Source organism: Scomber japonicus, chromosome 3 (assembly GCF_027409825.1).
Source record: "Scomber japonicus isolate fScoJap1 chromosome 3, fScoJap1.pri, whole genome shotgun sequence".
Classification (NCBI taxonomy): Eukaryota; Metazoa; Chordata; class Actinopteri; order Scombriformes; family Scombridae; genus Scomber; species Scomber japonicus.
In genome coordinates, this window is record NC_070580.1 from 12,757,245 (window position 1) to 12,775,641 (window position 18,397).

Sequence of the window (18,397 nt, forward strand, 5' to 3'; positions counted from 1 at the left end):
TTAAGCCCCCTGCTCTTTTTCAAGTGAACAGTCCGATAATATTCAATGTCCTCGGGGTCCAAGCCCCAGCCAGATCAGTTCCACTAATTTAATTAGTGCATTACCAGACAACAACCCCCTATTACAGCTCCCCCTTCTATTTCCCCTTATAGCTGAAAGTTGATGAGTGTGTAATACAAACTTAGTTAATTCAAATCATGTCTTCACATTATAATTCATTACTATTTCAAATATTGTTGCATTCATTTTCTGCACACCACTGGTTTGAAAATAACTTTAAATATCCCAGCAAACCGTCTCTCTGCAGACCAGGCATCAAAATAGGCGGCATATAAGCCATGTTGTTGAAAGCTAAGAAAAAACACATTTGTCCTGTCCAAACACTGTCTGGCCTGATGACAGTAGGGCACTTAAGAAGATATTCCTGAAAAACAATCAGGCATTGGACCCCCTGTGCCCTAGAGCCAAAAGGAGGCTAAACACAAATATAAAAATTAGATATTAAGAAACTTTCAACACTTTCATTAACAAATCTGTTCCAAGGAGACCAGTTTATGCTGTTGTTGTCTGAATTTTAGAGCAACAGACTGCTGATATGTTAACAAGAAATAAGATCAGAAAAATAAAGATTTAGAATAGTCACAATTTTTTGTTGAGTTAACATACTGGTAAATCATTTTAGCATATTCACTTCTTGAAGTTCTACTAAACACACATGTTTGAACTATATTGACCTGTGGTAATTAACTCAATCAGCAACAGATGAGACTGAGCATTAGTGGACAATCATGTTGATCTGAGACCATTGTTTCAGCCAATTTTAAAGGGTTAAACTGTTTCCTCCTGATTGGGAAACTGGGTGTAACTTCTCTTGTTCTTGAATCAAAGGAAAGGGAAAGCTTCTTTCCTGTGTGCTACAACCACAACAGCTAAACATATTACCTCACTTAAAAAGAAAAGGTGTCACTATTAAAAACATTAAGTTCTAGAACAGGAAAGGAAGTCAGAATATTCCAGATAAGAGTCCAGATAATAGAAAAATCATTGACAACAGCCAGACAACAATCAACTGACTGAACAGAAGAAGCTCACAAACAGAGAGGCTAACAAGGGGAAGAAGAGGTTAAAGGGTGCTAAGAGGCAATGCTTGATAAATACCTCAAACTGTGCAGGCTTTGGAGTGGAGACCTGAGCTGCCGGTTTGGGTGTGGCCTGGCTAGGCTGCGACTGGAGATAGAAAGAGACACACAGTGAGAAAAAAAGTTACACATGTGCAGTGAAAAATGTAACTACAATGTGACCCATTAAACACAGAGCAACATCTCAGTTTCACAATATTTGTGGAATATAAAACATTCCATGCAACTTATTTCTGGAGAGGAAAATATGACAATAATGCCTGTTACCACAGAGAGGAAGTGCATTCATTTTTAGAGATACTGACAAAGACAGAAAATAGGCAAAGAGAAAGAGAGGCAGAAAAAGTCAGTGATGTAATGTATAGACAAATATATTCATCATACAACAGAGCTGGTTGATTTAAGCACTTCATTCCATGCTGAAGGGTGTGACTGTCTGACAGCAGACAGCAAGTATTATTGTTGTCCATGGTCGCCTTAGCAACTGATGACAGTGAGATGAATGGTGGACACAAATTACACAAGTTACTCTTCAAATAACATTAAGGAGTGTATAATTAAAGCTGAGATCATTCAGATTCATCTTCAAAGACAACGAAGGAGGTCTGACTTTGACTTCTGTGGTTGTGAACTTAAACACATGGCAGTGATGACTGTTTTACAGCGCTGCACTGCATATCCTCACACACCCACTATCAACTGGATGGTGTCAGTGGAGCCTTAGATTTCCTCTTGATAAGATTTGAGTTGCTATAGTTTATCATAGTTCATCTTGGGTCATTGAATTTGCTGTTGCTGTTGCCACTGCCTTCATTCAGGTAGGCAGTTACTGTAAGGTGCTAACCACTGAGCCATCTACAACATGTGACATGATTTTGAAGGACAACCTGCAAAAATATAAATATCCAGTTGTTCCCTTCCTTCATGGATTAAAACAAACAGCACAAGCCCAACCACACTATTTACTTGTTCTTAGTTGAAGTGAACTACCCAAACAATGTACTAAATAAACTTCTTTTTGAGGGCAGTCATGGCTGCAGCTCAGGGTTTTTGAGGCATGCAGCAGTCTCCAGGTGGAGCCCAGTATGCTGCAGAGCCCTGCCCTGTTTTTTTCAGGTGGTGTGAATAAAGAACAGTGACTCTCCACCCTGCTGAACCCAGGTAGGGATAACCACAGTTAGTTTCCCATCCAACCCAATGTATTGTATGATGTATCATTGTACAGTCAGACCTGACCCAGCCAGTTAGTGAACATTACTACTCTATTGTCTGTTTTTCCACCTCATTGCAGAATGTTGTGGGGTTTTCTGGAAATAAAGAGAGAAGCTATTAATCACTGCTCTATAAAAAGATGCTGTGCTTTACAGCGTATGCTAATGTTTGGTCACAGATTACAGTTTTCACACTGTGTTTTGTGTTTATTATAGATAGATAGATAGATAGATAGATAGATAGATAGATAGATAGATAGATAGATAGATAGATAGATAGATAGATAGATAGATAGATAGATAGATAGATAGACAGATAGACAGATAGATAGATTTGTCTTGGACTCTAAGTGCTAAACCAGCTGCCGCCATTATGAATTTCAAAGCATTCTTGACTAATGCCCAAGACTCGTATGTCAAAAAATATGTTTGCAAATTATCATTATCCCATTTTTAAGTACCTGTAAGCTTCTGAGTGAGTTAACCTGTCAAGCCAGCTTTGCATGTATGTTAAACTGAGTCTGCAGGATGGTGCGCAGAAGTGAATGGAAACAGACAGACGAACAACGGGAGAGTCACACAGTGTACTGTGAATTACACGACTCTGAATCATCTGCAATCTGGGACCTGTAATTTAGAGATGATTGCAACGCACTGCTGTCAATGATTTTGTCACACACTGGTGCTACATTTAACACAAATAAGGTCATAACTCAACTCCAGTTTGAACGTGTAAATCTCATACACAGTGTTTATTGTTGTTTTGTGTTAACTGTAGGGCAGCTACAGGCTCAAAATATTCCACAAAGTTCCACATCTAATTCACTTAGAGGGAAATGGGTGTGAAGTTAAGCAAAAATCAACAAAGTACCAACAGACCCCTCATGTACTACTTCCTTTTTTGTCTGTTCACATATTTTTCTGTTGAGAAATATTGTTAATATTAACAGACTGTTGAGAGGAGTGTTGTAGTGTTATTCAAAGAGAGAATAAGTAGGAAGTGGCACAGAGGAGGAAGTGAGGTCACAAGCAGCCAGGGCATCCCCCTCCCACAGGGGAAGTCATGTTGTGCCAGTTGCTGCAGTAAATATGAATTGTTGCTAAGTTACCAAAAAAAAAAAAGAATCAATAACTGAAAAAGGAAGCAGGTGGATACTGCATGTTGGGTGCATGACAAGTCAGATGTGTTGTACACATTGAACTTGCGCATGAAAGTATTCGTCAGCCAAGATTTCAAAATGATGAATCTAATGTTGCAAATATTCATGTTCTAAATTGTGCTAAAGTTAAAAACTCCCACACTGGAACACTAAATGTCCAAACTAAGCTTGGGTGTGTCTCCTATTACTTTATTTTTAAATATGTTAGGCACCATAGTGAAAACAAGGTTAAAAAAAAGAAAAAGAAAAAACTAAATATGAAAAATTATAATGGTGTTAATATACCTGAATTTCACTTTCAATACCAAAATAACAATACCTGATCTAAGAATAAAAAACAACAACAAAGAATCTGACCATGGTTTCAATTACAGTTTATGATTGAAGGTTGATTAAAGGGATTGTAGTGACTGCAGTTTGGCTTCTTGATTCATAATGTAAACAAACCACATCCCAGTGACCAAATCAATGTCATCATTACTGTTCTCTCTCTCTCTCTCTCTCTCTCTCTCTCTATATATATATATATATATATATATATATATATATATATATATATAAATATATATATATATATATATATATATAAACATGCTGCATATATTCAGATGAAGATTTGACACAATGGATAATATAACAAACTTTTAAAACACAACACATTATTAAAGATGTAACCAGTGGTTTCCAACCTTTTTGGCTTATAAAAAGCAGTGTGTAGTCAGGGTCACTTTTCAGATGTCTATGAGTTATTAACAGCTCCACCAAATAGTGTTTTTTCCCTCTAAACTCCCACATGGTTTTATTTCAATACATGTTCAAATGATCCAGCATTTCTGCAAAAGCCAAAGATAAGAGAAAGAGTTGAGAAACTGAAAACAGAGTTGTGTATCAGAACTTTGTTTTTTTTCTTCTTTCCTCTCATGACCCCTCAGATTAATCTGGTGACCCTTTGGAGTGCCCTGACCCCTAGGTTGGGAACCACTGGACTAAACTAGCTAACTGTATATAAAGTAATTGAAACTAGCTCCACCTCCAACAGCTACAACAGTAACATGCTGCTTACACATTGATGCTTCAGTATTAAAGTACAACTTTTACTGCAATACTTTAACTACATCAGGCTTATAATACTTATGCACTTTTACTTAAATATAATTAGAATACAGGACTTTTACTTGTACTGGAGTATTTTGACATTGATATATTGGTACATTTACTTAAGTAAAGGATATGAATATTTCTTCCACCACTGCTTGCACATCATGGCAAACCAACAGTTTCTCAAAGACCATGTCCACCTGTATTTTAAAGTGCTAGTTGAAATCAAAGGAAGTTGCCCAACAGGATTTGGTGACTCACTTTTTTTTAGTCATATGAGCACAGTCAATAAAGAAAGTGTTCGACCAAAAGCTTGGGAGCATAAGACCTATGGGAATGTGCTACCCTGCTAATGTGACACAGATTTTTACCCTTTGATACCCCATACATACTCAACAAGTTGCTCTTCTACTAGAGGTCAAGGTGTCAAGTATTCCCTTATACACAGCTACATACATGTATGCATATAGAACAGTGCTACAGTCAGCCTGGCTACATCAATTGCATAACAATGGAAAGACATTCATAGTAAGGTGATAAAACATCCTTTTTTTAACTGCATAATTGAACAACCGAATGCATTTTGAAACCATGTTTCATCATGCACAAAGACAAATCTCCCCTCAAAGCTCAGTCTGACATCAAAACCATTGCACAAGTCCACCACCTGCCCTCTTTGTCTTTGAGTGTGTGACAAGTTCCAGTTAACAAAAACAGATACCTCTCCAACATGCAAACACAAGCTGCTTATTTCATTCATTGTCCATTAAGGGAAACAATATACTGTATAAAATAAAGGAAGAGGATTATACTGCCCAGTACATCAGTGTATTGTATGTATCAGATGATCATGAAAATGATCAATGGTACATAAATATGCCAACAATTGAAGCAAACATGTATTGTCTCTGTTGTGTATTTTGAAATAAGAGGTGAGGTGGCATATTAAATTGTATTGTTTTGTTCAACATATTGAGTTAACTATCATTTAGGATAACAGACTAAGGCTGTCTTGGGGCAGGGGTCAAATAATATAAAGGGCACCTGATGCATTCAGTGGGCCCCCATCAGAGAACAATGATGGTAAAAAGGCTACATCCCCAATTAAGATGAACCTTTTACAGGGTGACTCAAAATATAATGAAAACCACACCTCTGTACTGAGAAAATATTTGCTTTCAAAAAATCTATTTTGCAAACATCTCTGTGATAAAATACAGGGAATCAATAATGTTTTAAATGTTTAAATGTTTCTCAAACCCACCTGTAGTAAATACATGGAACTATTAACATTTTGAGAATTAGCTGCTTTGAACATTTTGTCAGGCAAGCAAGTTTGGTGAAATCAGAGGAGGAATCTTTTGGTCATGAGTTTGTAAAGGATCAGTTGTGATGTCCCCCTCAATGGATAACAGCAGCAGATCTGAGAGCCTTCTTTCTCCACACCTGGTTCTAAACTGGGTCACCTTCAGATGGGGGGAATGATTGGTCGACTGATTCAGTTTTCACTGGCAATACAGCATTTATTTTGAGGAGATTTGTCTGTTAACAGGGCTACTCAAAAGGTTATCTTAAAGATTTCAGGACTGGACACATTGTTAAACTTTTTAAACATACCATACTCATCTATGTAAGGTGAAAAAATGCACCTTCATCTCTCTCATTGTGTCTCTTGCTGCATTTTGCTAATCTCTTTATCATATTTCCTTCAATGTTTTGTCTTTTCTTGGCATTCTGTGATCAAAAGATCTCACACTAATCTCCCTCTCTACAAGTGCACATTAATCCAAACTAAAGGCTTGCAAATTCAATAAAGAATAGTCTAACTATTTCCCTAAAGATTTTATTACACCACAAGCTTGATTTCCAGTTTGTACCAAATACTTAGTATAAGGATAGTTAAGTATGAATCTAGTTAGCTAGCTACTGCCTATCTAGTGTATTGTTTAGCATTTTGAGATTTGGACAGACTTACACAGAAGATACAGGCTACATACAGTATTAGTAATATATCCTTAATGAAATTGAATCCAAACTATTGTTTTAATTGCAGAAAGCCATTGTAAGGGCATCTTTTAGGGCAACGTATCTCATGTTCTTCACTACAAGGCCAATTCCCAGTGTTTCTTCTTCTTTGAAAAAGCACCCATCTGCCTTTACATGAGCCCAGCACCCATACAGACCCTCCAGGTTGGCCCATTACAACAGCAATTCATAAGGCCCTGCATTACATCTTGTGGGGCTACTTTACAGGGCATAATCACATTTGTTTCATCCGAAAGGGCACTCATGACTCATGAGGACACATTATTCCACAGTGCCACGGTTAGAAGAACTCTAAAGGGCATTTCATCCCGATTTACTCACAACAAACACAGTGCTTTGGGATGTTTCCACTTTAGGCATTTTATCATATTTCCTCTACTCTGGCACCTTAGATAGAACTTTCACAGTATTTTTTTCCTCAGGGGCACCGGGGGGGTGGTTCCTCCTCAACGACCCCCGTCCCTGACTCAGCCAGTGGCAAAAAATAGTCACAAACCAGACAATCTCCACCTACTGAAGTCTGGGGATTTTTAAATGCATAATAATGGCTTGAACAATGATGAGACCAGCTGCTAACAAACCTACACTCCTTACATTTTGTCAAGGACACATGCTATTGGATATGATGCTCACCCCCCATTCTCTTCTGCAGTGAACTGCTTGTCACTGCTCCAAAAGCAATGGCCATCCAGACTTTGGACTGGTTCTGCAATGCAGGTTTTTCAACTCCACCCAGCTTGACAACAAAACCTGGGGGATTTTTCTCAGCCTGTATTGTGCATTGATTATGCAGTTGATGCAGTTGCCAATCAAGCAAAGGCGTCATACTGTAACTTACAAAGCACACAACAATCACTGTTTATATTTATTATGAGGTTTTCACGGGGCTGAACTGAACTCTCTGTGCTCACCTGAGACCCACCCAAACGCAAGCTAGCTGTCTCTTTGCTGAGACTCCTGACAGCAGCATTCCTGCATTCCTCACACCTCCTGTCAAGCAGGCTTCTCTGTGCTTATAGATAACAGGCTGTCAACCCACAGACACACACAAACAGGACACATTCCTGCTGATTTTAGAAAGCACAGTCCAATCTGACCAGACACACATGCAATGCCAACTTTCAATACATGGATATAAACACATTTAGATCAGTATCTTAAAAAGTTATTAAAATGTCATGTTGTTAAATTGTATTAAAATAAATGTTATGCTATTATTTAAATGAATAAAGGCTCATATTTTGCTGTAATACTGACTGACCGGAAAATCCCTGAGTCATGTTTCAGGTTTTCACAAAAATCAAAGAGAGAAAGTGTGAAAACCACAAAACGGAACAAAAGCTAAACGTAACACAGGATTTTTACCAGGCATTTCTCATGCAGCCATCAACGGCCATATATGGGGTGGGAAAAGTACCTGGAACACCTTACAATGCAGCAGTTGCTACCTTGGTATTTATATTGTGGTTAAGACTGTTAAAGAGTTATTTTTGAGGCTGCATTTTCTGATGTTAATTCATCTATTTGATTATATTGTGAAGTGTTCCAGTTATTTTGTCCAGCCCATGAAGACAAACAAAATGTAAGTGGTTGCAGATGGTAGAAATTTCACGCAGCTGTACCTGGTAGAAATTTTGTCTGGGGAGGGGAAGTGGTCGATAGTTGCCATATATCTGTTTCATAAGGGAAATATGAAGGCTATTAACAGACGTTCACAGCTGACAGACAGACAGAGATCAGTCAGTGCAGACATACACTGAACAACACTACAAATAAACACAAACACATACAGTCGTCTGTCATCATCTCAAACAATGCCATAAAGGGTATAACTAGAGTTAGACCAATACATCTGCCTGGGAGGTTTATTGGTCTAGCTCTTATAACTGCAATATAATAAATTGCCTGGGCAGATATATTGCTTGAAATTAGCATAAATATATCAGTGTATATTTTAGCTGATAACACACTGTAAACACACAGACATGGAGGCAGAGAGCTTTAGTTTCTTTAGCAGTAACCAGTGAGAACAACACTTACTGATGCAGCTGGCATCACAACACTGACCGACATCACGATCATTCTGGGACACCTGAGATCACGACTGGCTGAAGCCCAAGTGAGTGAAGCCAAAATAGACACATGATTTTGATGCTGAAGCGTTTTTATCACATGGTCTTGACAACCAATGACAGTGCAATGAGGTCATGTGGATAATGCTGATATTGCTCCATTTGAACCCATTTCAAAGGGTCATTCTTTCAATCAGACAAATTATGAAACATTCTTACTCTTAGAGATGCAAAGCTCCTTGTCCTGTTTTAGATAGTTATGATGCCTGTACATATGTTACATGTCTGACCAGAATGCACTCTGAGATAGCCAATACATGATATGAACCAAAAGCTTGATGACAATGCAGTATTTCTCAGGCATTACTCAAAAGCAGCAGTAGCTTGAGGCCTGCCCTTAAAACTGATGACTAATCCTGGGCCCCACCCAGCAAGACACAGACAAGCACAATATGGTTAGAAACAGCCCCTCATCTAAAATAGCATTGGCAACTTGTCTAAATAGTCAGTGGTGACAAAGTGGACAACCTCAGCTCAACGGTGGAAATGACGGAAGCTGCAGTCAGTGTTACAAGGTGAGATTATGCAGCATAAGTTATCTAACCTTGCTGTGTCAGGTCAGAGGTGAAATAAATATGAACATTATTGCTGATAAGATTTCAAATAGTCGAGTAAACTCACTAAGAATGAGGTCATAAGTTAAATCTACTGTGAAATATGATGATATGGACAGTCACAGTGCTATCAATGTACTTCATTGTCTTTTTAAAGGCAGCTGAGAGAGAGAGAGAGAAAAACATTGGCACTTAAACAATACTGTGCTGGTTTCATATTTTAGTTTATCACACTGACCTCACAACAGGAGTTATTTCTGACTGCTCTGTTTAATTCAATCAGCCCTCAAACCAAACTAAGCTTGTAGGTTAGAATGATGGAACTATAGGTCCAGAGTACTGCATTGTAAATTGGCTCTCAGTCACACATGAATAGAACAAGCACTCAACCGTACTATGTTCTATGAGGCGCATCATGACACTTTTTTTTTTTTTTAATCAACCATAAGCAACAGAGCCTGACTTACAGAAAAACTAGTTTAAAAACTACTTTTAATCCACATTAAGAGTAATTGTCAGACCCCGAAGACATATGCAGCATATTAATAGAACCGGGTGCAAGAGTATAAATACACAGTTGATTGTTTATTGTTTACTTGGATACTCTTTCATTGTTTCCATGGCAACAGCTCTCGGGGTCCACAGAAGTAACACAGTCATTTCTAGTCCTTTGCCAACTTTCCAAAACTTGACACGTAAAATGGAAGCAAACTTGATTGAAACGCCACATCATGGAGCACGGCTGTTAAAATGCTGACACATGAAAGATAATCTGAACAAACCCCCCGACTGTAACAACTGTTCTCAAAGCCATCGGAGTGATTTGACAGGTAACAATCAGACAGGAAGCCTGACACAGACATTTACAAAGAGTGAGCATGAAGAGAAATACAGGTCAGATACATACCATAGGCTTGATTGTAAGTGTATATCCTTTATATATGTTGTCTATACAACCAAAGATGCTCTCTTGAAGCTGGTTAACCTTAGATCCCCGCTGAGGAAACACTTCAGTCTACACTCAAGAACACATGCATGCACATATACACACACATGTAAACACTCACACTGTATGGACACACACCCAGCGGCAGAAAACCATGAAGCTCCACCTCTAGGAAGCTGCACAACAAGCCTGTGCTGCTCAGGCACCTCCTCCTCACCCACAAGGCAGCAGAGCAGGCTCAGTCAGAGTGGACAGTCAGAAGCACAAGACCCTCCCACTCCTCACTGGCTGCCAGGACAAACACATAAGTCAGCTTGGGGGAAACTTTGGGCTGGGGCAAGGCATGGGCGGGCTTTTGCTGAGGAGGGATGTTGCAGTTTGATAACAGACATGATGGCCTACATCAAGATCTTTGCAGGATGGGTTACTGTGTAGGAAAAGTTGAAGGGAGAAGCAGTGGTGATTACAAGGCAGAAGTGGATTCACCGCAGAAACGTTTGGCCGAGTCTGGGTGTGCCTGACAGACTCACTGCTTAGGAATCTGAACTGCAGAGCCACTCACACAACAGGAGAGAGAGTGTGTGTGGTTGGGGGAAAAAAAGAAGAGAGGGAGTGGGGATCACATCACATGTAGTCCAAACCACACCCAAAGACAGAGAGAGAGAGAGAGAGAGAGAGAGAGAGAGAGAGAGAGAGATGTTTAAAGAAGGCAGACATGTTTTTTTGGATGGAACAGTGCTGTCATCAACACAAGTTCAGCCATGTTCTCTCTGGCCTTCACTGATCTTCAAAGAACATGTAAGTAGCCCCTGAACAGAGGGCAACAGACAGGAAACACAACTTTTGGACATCAGCCAGATGTTATGTAAGAATGTAACAAAAACAAAACAGTGCATACTTTCCCCCCTTGGGGCGTGCACACGCACACACACACACACACACACACTCACTGACTTTCACAGCACTGATGGTGCAATGTCTGATACAGTTAATCCAGAAACCTTCCACTACTTCACAGATAAACCACTCCATATACCACCAAACATGTCTACTGACCAAAAAAAAGGAGGCGGTATCAGAGAGCAGCTCCCCCTGGTGTCCAATAATACTCATAGCACTTTGGTGAAAATGAATGGAGGATTGTGCTGTTTTGGCCTTCTGTGTCTGTCAACTTATGTATCAGACTGTTGTATTATGCTGCATGAAAACAAGGCTGGAATAAATGTGTGTCACTGTCGTTTTGTCTCTGCACAGATAACACAGTCAGTACTAAAGGACAAAGAGTTTCAGTTGTTATTGCACTGAAAGTCTGAGACTGAGATTTATGGTAGCATTTCCTCTGTCACTGTTTTTTATGGAGTGCTCTTATTTAATAAAATCTGATTGATTGATTTATTGCAGTGTTATTTTCTGTCTTTTTTTCTCTTTAGAGCATTGGCAAGAGATTGTCTGTGTGGTTTTGAAAGCATGGGAATAGACACACACTCTTACTTTTATGTTACCTCATAATGAACTCTAATAAATATTTTGATTTCTTGGAAGTCTCTCTGGCACAAACATGAATAGACTTGCTTCAATATCTCCAAAACAATTTGAATAAAGATACACAGAAGTCAGGAATGATGATGTTTTTAAAAAGTGGCATGTCAATAGTTAATGGTCTATCTTTTGTATTAACCATTCTGACTGTGTCATATTTATCTAAAAATATCTTTAAAATGACAAGTAGCCAGACCCCTGATCTCTTTGACTTGTTGCAGTCCTTGCCCTGCTGTCTCCCTGGTAGAAATATTTGCGTCCATTTTAGGACCTGTCAGAGTAAATTGTCTTTAACAGCTTTGCCCCAAATGACTCCAGAAACACAACAGAGCTGCACTCTGCTTCAAAGAGTCTGATTTATTTATTTATTTGTCTGTGTGAGAGAGCATGACTGTTTCTGAAAAAAACATGCATGCTTACACTGGACCCGAATGCCTTACTTGGTAACCCGTTTTAATGCTTAACTGTGTTGAGAGCTAATAAGCTAGAAACAGACTATGGACACGCCTATCCAGAGGGAAAACAACCAATTAGAACTCTGAAGCTGGAGATAGGAGGTTTTTATCTGAATTCTTTATTCTGTCTCTAAGAGTTCACAGGAAAACTCAAAAGGGGAAGTCTTTATGGTGTTGTGTTTCTTTAACTTGGCTGTGGGAAGTGCATGACAGATGCTGTATATTTTCACTGATGAGTAATTATAGTGAAAACTATTTTAACATGAACAACATGCATGAGGGCTGACCTGATGGGTGCAGATGTTAGTTTTGCCAAAAACATCTGGAGGTTTTCTGACATTTTGGAGTGTGTAAATCAAGTCTTCATAAACTCAGCTGTCAAAAGGAGTTTGTGTACTCAATATGAACCTGTTACGCAAACAGAAAACGTGTGATATGCTGACTGTGCAGAAAAACAGGACAACCTGACAAACAAACAGACACCACTGGTCAAGATGACCTTAAGAAAAACTTCTTCAAGAATGTCTTTCCATGGGTTTATCCTCTGTTAGTGTTAAATTCACAATTAACAATATTTCATTCTGATCTTTGACTGTCTCATGCACTTATACATTCAGATGAGTCAATTCCTAAAGCATACATTTATTTAAATATGCATTTTGTGGGTGTTGAGTTGCTTATTGCTCACCGTTCCTTTGAAATGACACTGATGTGAGATGTAGTATGAAAATGTCAAATAAATAAATGAAGATAATTGTACAATCTATTCTGTATTCATCTGCCTGAATTTATTTTTTTCTCATAAGCTTGCTTTATATTGCTCTACTCAAATATTTGTTTGTTTCTTTATTTCATAAAACATAAATTGTCTTTCTAAACTTTTTTAATATTAATTTGGATGGCAGAAGGAAAGGAAAACAGTTTTAGAGCAAACAGTAGCTATACTTGTGTGTATCTTAGCAGCTGTTGGTTTACTCATTTCAGTACTGAAAGTTGTAAAGCTGACTCTTGATACTGGTTGGGCTACAGGTTTTCTTGTATCAAACATTTTATGTGCTGTTTATTTCACAAAGTTACTGTGTCATTTCATGCTAATGCAGTTTAAAGGTCCAGGCTTACAGGTAATCTGAACCACTGTTGCCTTTTGGTGCATTGAAGTGCTTATGAGATGCTTGGAGAATGTGACACATGAGAGTTGGCTGGTGAACAACACTGTGTGTATTCACAACCTACAATCAAACCAAACCCAGATAACACACACAGCCATGATAACAAGACATGTTGACAGCTCCATTCATAAAATATATGCTATTTAGCAGCTAACTTTGATTACTTTTTAATCATTATGACACCAAATTCTACAAATATCTCTAACAAGAGTTTTATATCTGTGTTACAAATACAAGTCGAGAGTCCCTGGTTCCCTCTTGTGCATCCATGTCACCCTAACTTAAAGTCAACCATAGATGTCCTTTGCTCTGCTGCATGTCCATATACTATCTCTAATTTTAGCACAGCACTTCCCCCTGGTTTGTTGACCCCTGCTCCACCCCACACCATGTGCTCTAGAAATTTTGACTTACCTTTCTACTGTCAGTAGCCTATATGTTAGCTAACACCTGTCTTACATCTCCCCGACAGTAAATAAGCCTCAAACTGTTTGCTGTATGTTACAGGATAGGGCAGAATAGGGTTGAGTGTTATGGACAAGATCAAATATCAAATACCTTGATATCAATATTATAACAATATTGTAGGGATTACTATTGGTGCTTTCACAGAATATTTACACCATGAGGTTTTTTGAAAATCATCAGTAATGTATATGTGATGACTGAGTGGGTAAAGACAAATAATGGAACAGCTAGAACAATCTGGTGATGATGATGATGATGATGATGATGATGATGATGATGATGATGATGATGATGATGATGATGATGATGAAGATATCAATATAATATCGATATATTTCCTAGCCATAGGATTGAATAAATCTTTGAAGTACAAGAGCCACAATAGCATCAGTAACTAGTAACTCACCAGCAATTTGGAAAATTACGATTACCTCATAATAATCACAAGGTTGTTTGCATGTCATCACCAATTTTAGGTTGCTACTTTGAATTGTTGATGTGAAGTCTAACACCAGGAATCTCAATCATTATATCACATTGCAGTTTCCAGTAAGTGTGGGGCAGCAGGGTCTTCATTACTTATCCTTACTTGTCGGGACAAACATCATGTGGCTGCTTTTCCTCAAGCATGGCAGATGTAAACAGGTGGAGAGCAAACAGTGCAAGAGTTTGTGCTGAACAACAAGCACATTCTCAGGTGAGCCCAGAGGTCTGGAGACTCTCCCAGAGTTGATTTTATAAAATCGATGTAACAAAAGCTTGTGAGCAACAATTGCATCAGCAGTCAGGCTTGAACCAAACTGACAGTGAAGAAATCTGACAGCACAAATCCCGATAAGTGCGATAATAACAAACTGCCTGCCAGTGGGATAAGCACAGGCATTCAAATACACATGGTACAGGAAATAGAAGGAGAGTGTTCTGCTGCCTACGATATTTCTCAATAAAAGTAACTATATTTATGCTCACATGTACACACTGTGCTGTCCCTCTCTATCTGGCACAAACACACACACACAGCCTGAGGGTTTATTACTGTGTTCCACATGCTGAAGCACCTCATCAATACAGCTGATTCCCTCCTGCCTTTAGTCAATCCAAAACATTTTATTTGTAAGTTTGTTTTTGCTCACATTCAGAAACTTTACACATACCGTGTGTGACTTCAAATAGTAGTGAAAGGTTTATGACTTTTTATGACGTTCAGTATCTAGATACCTTGTGACACAATATCAGTAAACTGCATGTGACCCAGCTGGTTCTATGCTGATATGAACCACAAAGGATAATAGAGGGAAACACAAGTTTTGATTTGTCATTTCCTGACACCGGAGACATAAACATACCTGACCTCAGACAGCCATTCGTTCAAATGAATCAGCAGTCTCAATTAAAGAGGATGGTACTAATGTGTTGTACTCACGCTCCACTTTGTGGTTTAATTTAAGCTGATTCAGCGGGCATGTTTCATCTGGAAAAGGTGTGAACCAGCTCTACTTGGATTGCTGCTCTTTCTTCTCTCTTTTTTTTGGTTGTTTTTGACATTAATAAAGTTTCAGAGACAAATATTGTACTTTTTAAGACCGCTGCATTTATTTTACAGCTATAGTTACTAGTTACTGTGCTTACAAACACAATCTACAATTATCTTATAAAATACGATGTATAATAAGTTCCACCTAGCTGTACCAAGGAAGTTAAACATGTTTCTGTATGAATAATAATAAAACAATAATCTAAATCATGATGATGTAACAGTGAAAGGGATCATTCTGCCAGCATAATCAGTATTTCTATTCATATTTTTGCTCACAATACTAATGTAGTTTTACTGAAATAACAATCTGCATGCACAACTTCATCAATATGCATAAAAAAACTAAAAAGAGCTTTAAAATAAGAAAAAAACATGAAAACTGTACTATTGATTACTTACTGTTTACATCACAGGAATTATCAAGAATGTTCTCAGTAGGTTTTGAAAGATTTAGACTAATGCTGCAACCCTTAGAAATCAATTGGGAAAGTGTCAAGACTTTACAACATGTACTCATCTTATAATGAGTGTTTTGACAGTGGGGAAGTGTACTAGACATTTGTGTAAGTGTTTTACTATTATCTTCATGTCATTCTTAGGCTTTGCTTTGATGGTTTTGCAGTTTCTGAAAGATATGTTTTCCCAGTGGCTATTTCCTGTCACCCTAATGGTCTAATGTCTGATGACTGGAAGTTGTGGGGGAGGTAAACCACTGCACTGAGCTGGAAATATTTAGCCCAAACCTCAGCACAGAACCTCCCATTACAAAATCTTCAGGCTATTTGTCTGTGTGTATACATTTGCTATTTAACCTTTCACACATAAAATGACTCAGAGCAAACTAACACAACCCTGATAACAAAGTAGACCTGTCACAGATCACCACGCAGTCACATTCTTTACCAGACAAAATCTCACGAAGCATGATCACACTGAAGCTACAGGATGTGATCTACACGCAATTTTAATCTGTGCAAATTAAAAGAAAATAATACATAAGCTTATTGTAGCTACACACCCTTTCAGATTGCTCTGTCTCTGCACATCACATTACATCACATTATCACAGGAGAATGCTATTTGGGGCGAGACAGAAACACACTTAGAAGCCTGTGCTGAAAAAAAGCTCTACTTTCAAAGCTTTTCTCGATGGAAATAAAGTAAGCATATGCTCACCACACTCTACATAAAAAAACACACCCACTTATCTCTTTCCAAATATCACAAACAGAGACTTAAATGTTTTTTCCTCTAGTTGGTTGCTTGGTAGCAAACAACGCAGGCCTTGTTTCAGCCTTGGGTTTTTAATATCTCACTACAAACACACACTGAAGTCACTGAGGCTGACCAGGAGCCTCACATTCCAGCACACACACACACAGAGAGGAAGAGAGAGAGAGACAGAGTGAGAGAGAGAGAGGTCTGACTTGGATTGCAGCCAAGACAGTTTTCCTCCTTACGTGTGTTTCCCCTAAAAGTTCATCCAGTACAAACCAGCTTAACAGAACGACAACTGCACACAGAGCATTACGAGCGCTTGTTGCTTTATATTTGCATATTCTGATTTATGTTAACAAAACAAAACACACGTGGATTCTTTGAATAAGTGTCTCAACACATAATATGGCTCACATACACACACACACATATCTGCACACACCTGCTCTTCCACGGCCACATCCTGAAGCGCCGGGGTGTCCCGAGGACCTCGGATCCAGCTCAGTATCTGGCCCATGTTGGCTAAGAGTGCCTCAGAGTCTGTGTGTGTTTGTCTGTCAGCCTCTGCCTAGTCTGGCTTGCAGCATGTTTCCAACAGGCAGAGGGGAGGGAACGGGAGAGAGAGGGAGGGGAAGAGGGGAGGGAGGGAGAAGGGGGGGTGTGGTCACAGCCAGCAGAGGGGGCAGGGGAATGGCTCAGATGTGTTTAAGTCACAAGAGGCCAGGCTGTAACTCTCTGAGCTATAAAGGGAAGTGATCTGACCGTGGAGTGACACCCACCTGATAAGGGGACACGTCAGGGAGAAACGGATACTGCTTTACACATGCACACACACACTTGGGCACACAGGTGTAAAAATACACCAATGTGCTGTATCTAAAATCTACTAAGTTTTATCTGAGACAATACTTGAGTCTCTAGTCAACATGAACACACCCAGATTTGTGATGATTTCCAGGCCTTGAGCACACACAGGCATAGAGACAAATATGCTTATGTACACACTTGTTATAACCTCAGTGCAATAAACAAGAGCTTATGCAACTATTCTGGCTGTCTAACTGCCATTGAACTGTATTATCATAGTAATTTAGGGAGGGGCTAGATTTTTACAGTTTTATATTACATCTCAATCACCTATTTGCCAAGAAAGATGAGGCTAGGCTGGGAGTCTAGAGATTTATAGTAAGATAACCTCTTGAGCATGATAACAGGAAACTATTCTATTCAACATCTGGTCATTCGGTCAAAATGTCAACAAGTAGCAGATGACTGGCAAATGGAGGGAACTTAATCATGACTTTGTGCATAAAAACAACAAAAAATGTGTTTAAGAAACAACAATGTTTGTCATAACTAATAGATTTGTTGAAGCTTGCGGCAAATATGTTGGCTTTCATTCACATTCACCTATCTCAATATTCAAGAAAACCTTTATTTGAACAACCTATTCTGCAAACTACAGAAGTGGAAAGACAGGAACTGACTATACATTGCCTAAGAACACACCAACAGTGTAAAAAAAAAAACAGTCAAAGACATTATGTTTCCCCTTGATTGTCTTCATACCATTTAAAAGCAATGAGTGCAAAGTGCAGTTCCATTCATATCTCTGAGGCTTTACCTCACCTTTGACTTGGGTGTCCCTGTTGGGTCATTCTTGGGTGGAGTATGTGCATACAATACAATTTTTTGACTGAGTCATTGTAAGGGAGCCTGTATGTA

General features: G+C 38.8%; 1 protein-coding gene across 10 annotated transcripts in view; it reads right to left on the reverse strand.

Moving 5' to 3' along the window:
• cast (calpastatin) overlaps positions 1–18,397 on the reverse strand; it is a 37,893-nt gene that overhangs the window by 15,095 nt on the left and 4,401 nt on the right. For 8 of the 10 annotated variants that reach the window (XM_053315376.1, XM_053315375.1, XM_053315374.1 and 5 more), the window contains exons 1-2: positions 17,115–17,248; positions 1,159–1,227 (exon numbers count right to left, since the gene is read on the reverse strand). In XM_053315376.1, the coding sequence (XP_053171351.1) occupies positions 1,159–1,227; positions 17,115–17,189 (144 nt within the window). In that variant the 5' untranslated portion in view covers positions 17,190–17,248. Of the gene's footprint in view, positions 1–1,158; positions 1,228–17,114; positions 17,249–18,397 lie in introns of those variants that run through there. The other 2 variants (XM_053315377.1, XM_053315370.1) reach the window with 1 other exon arrangement.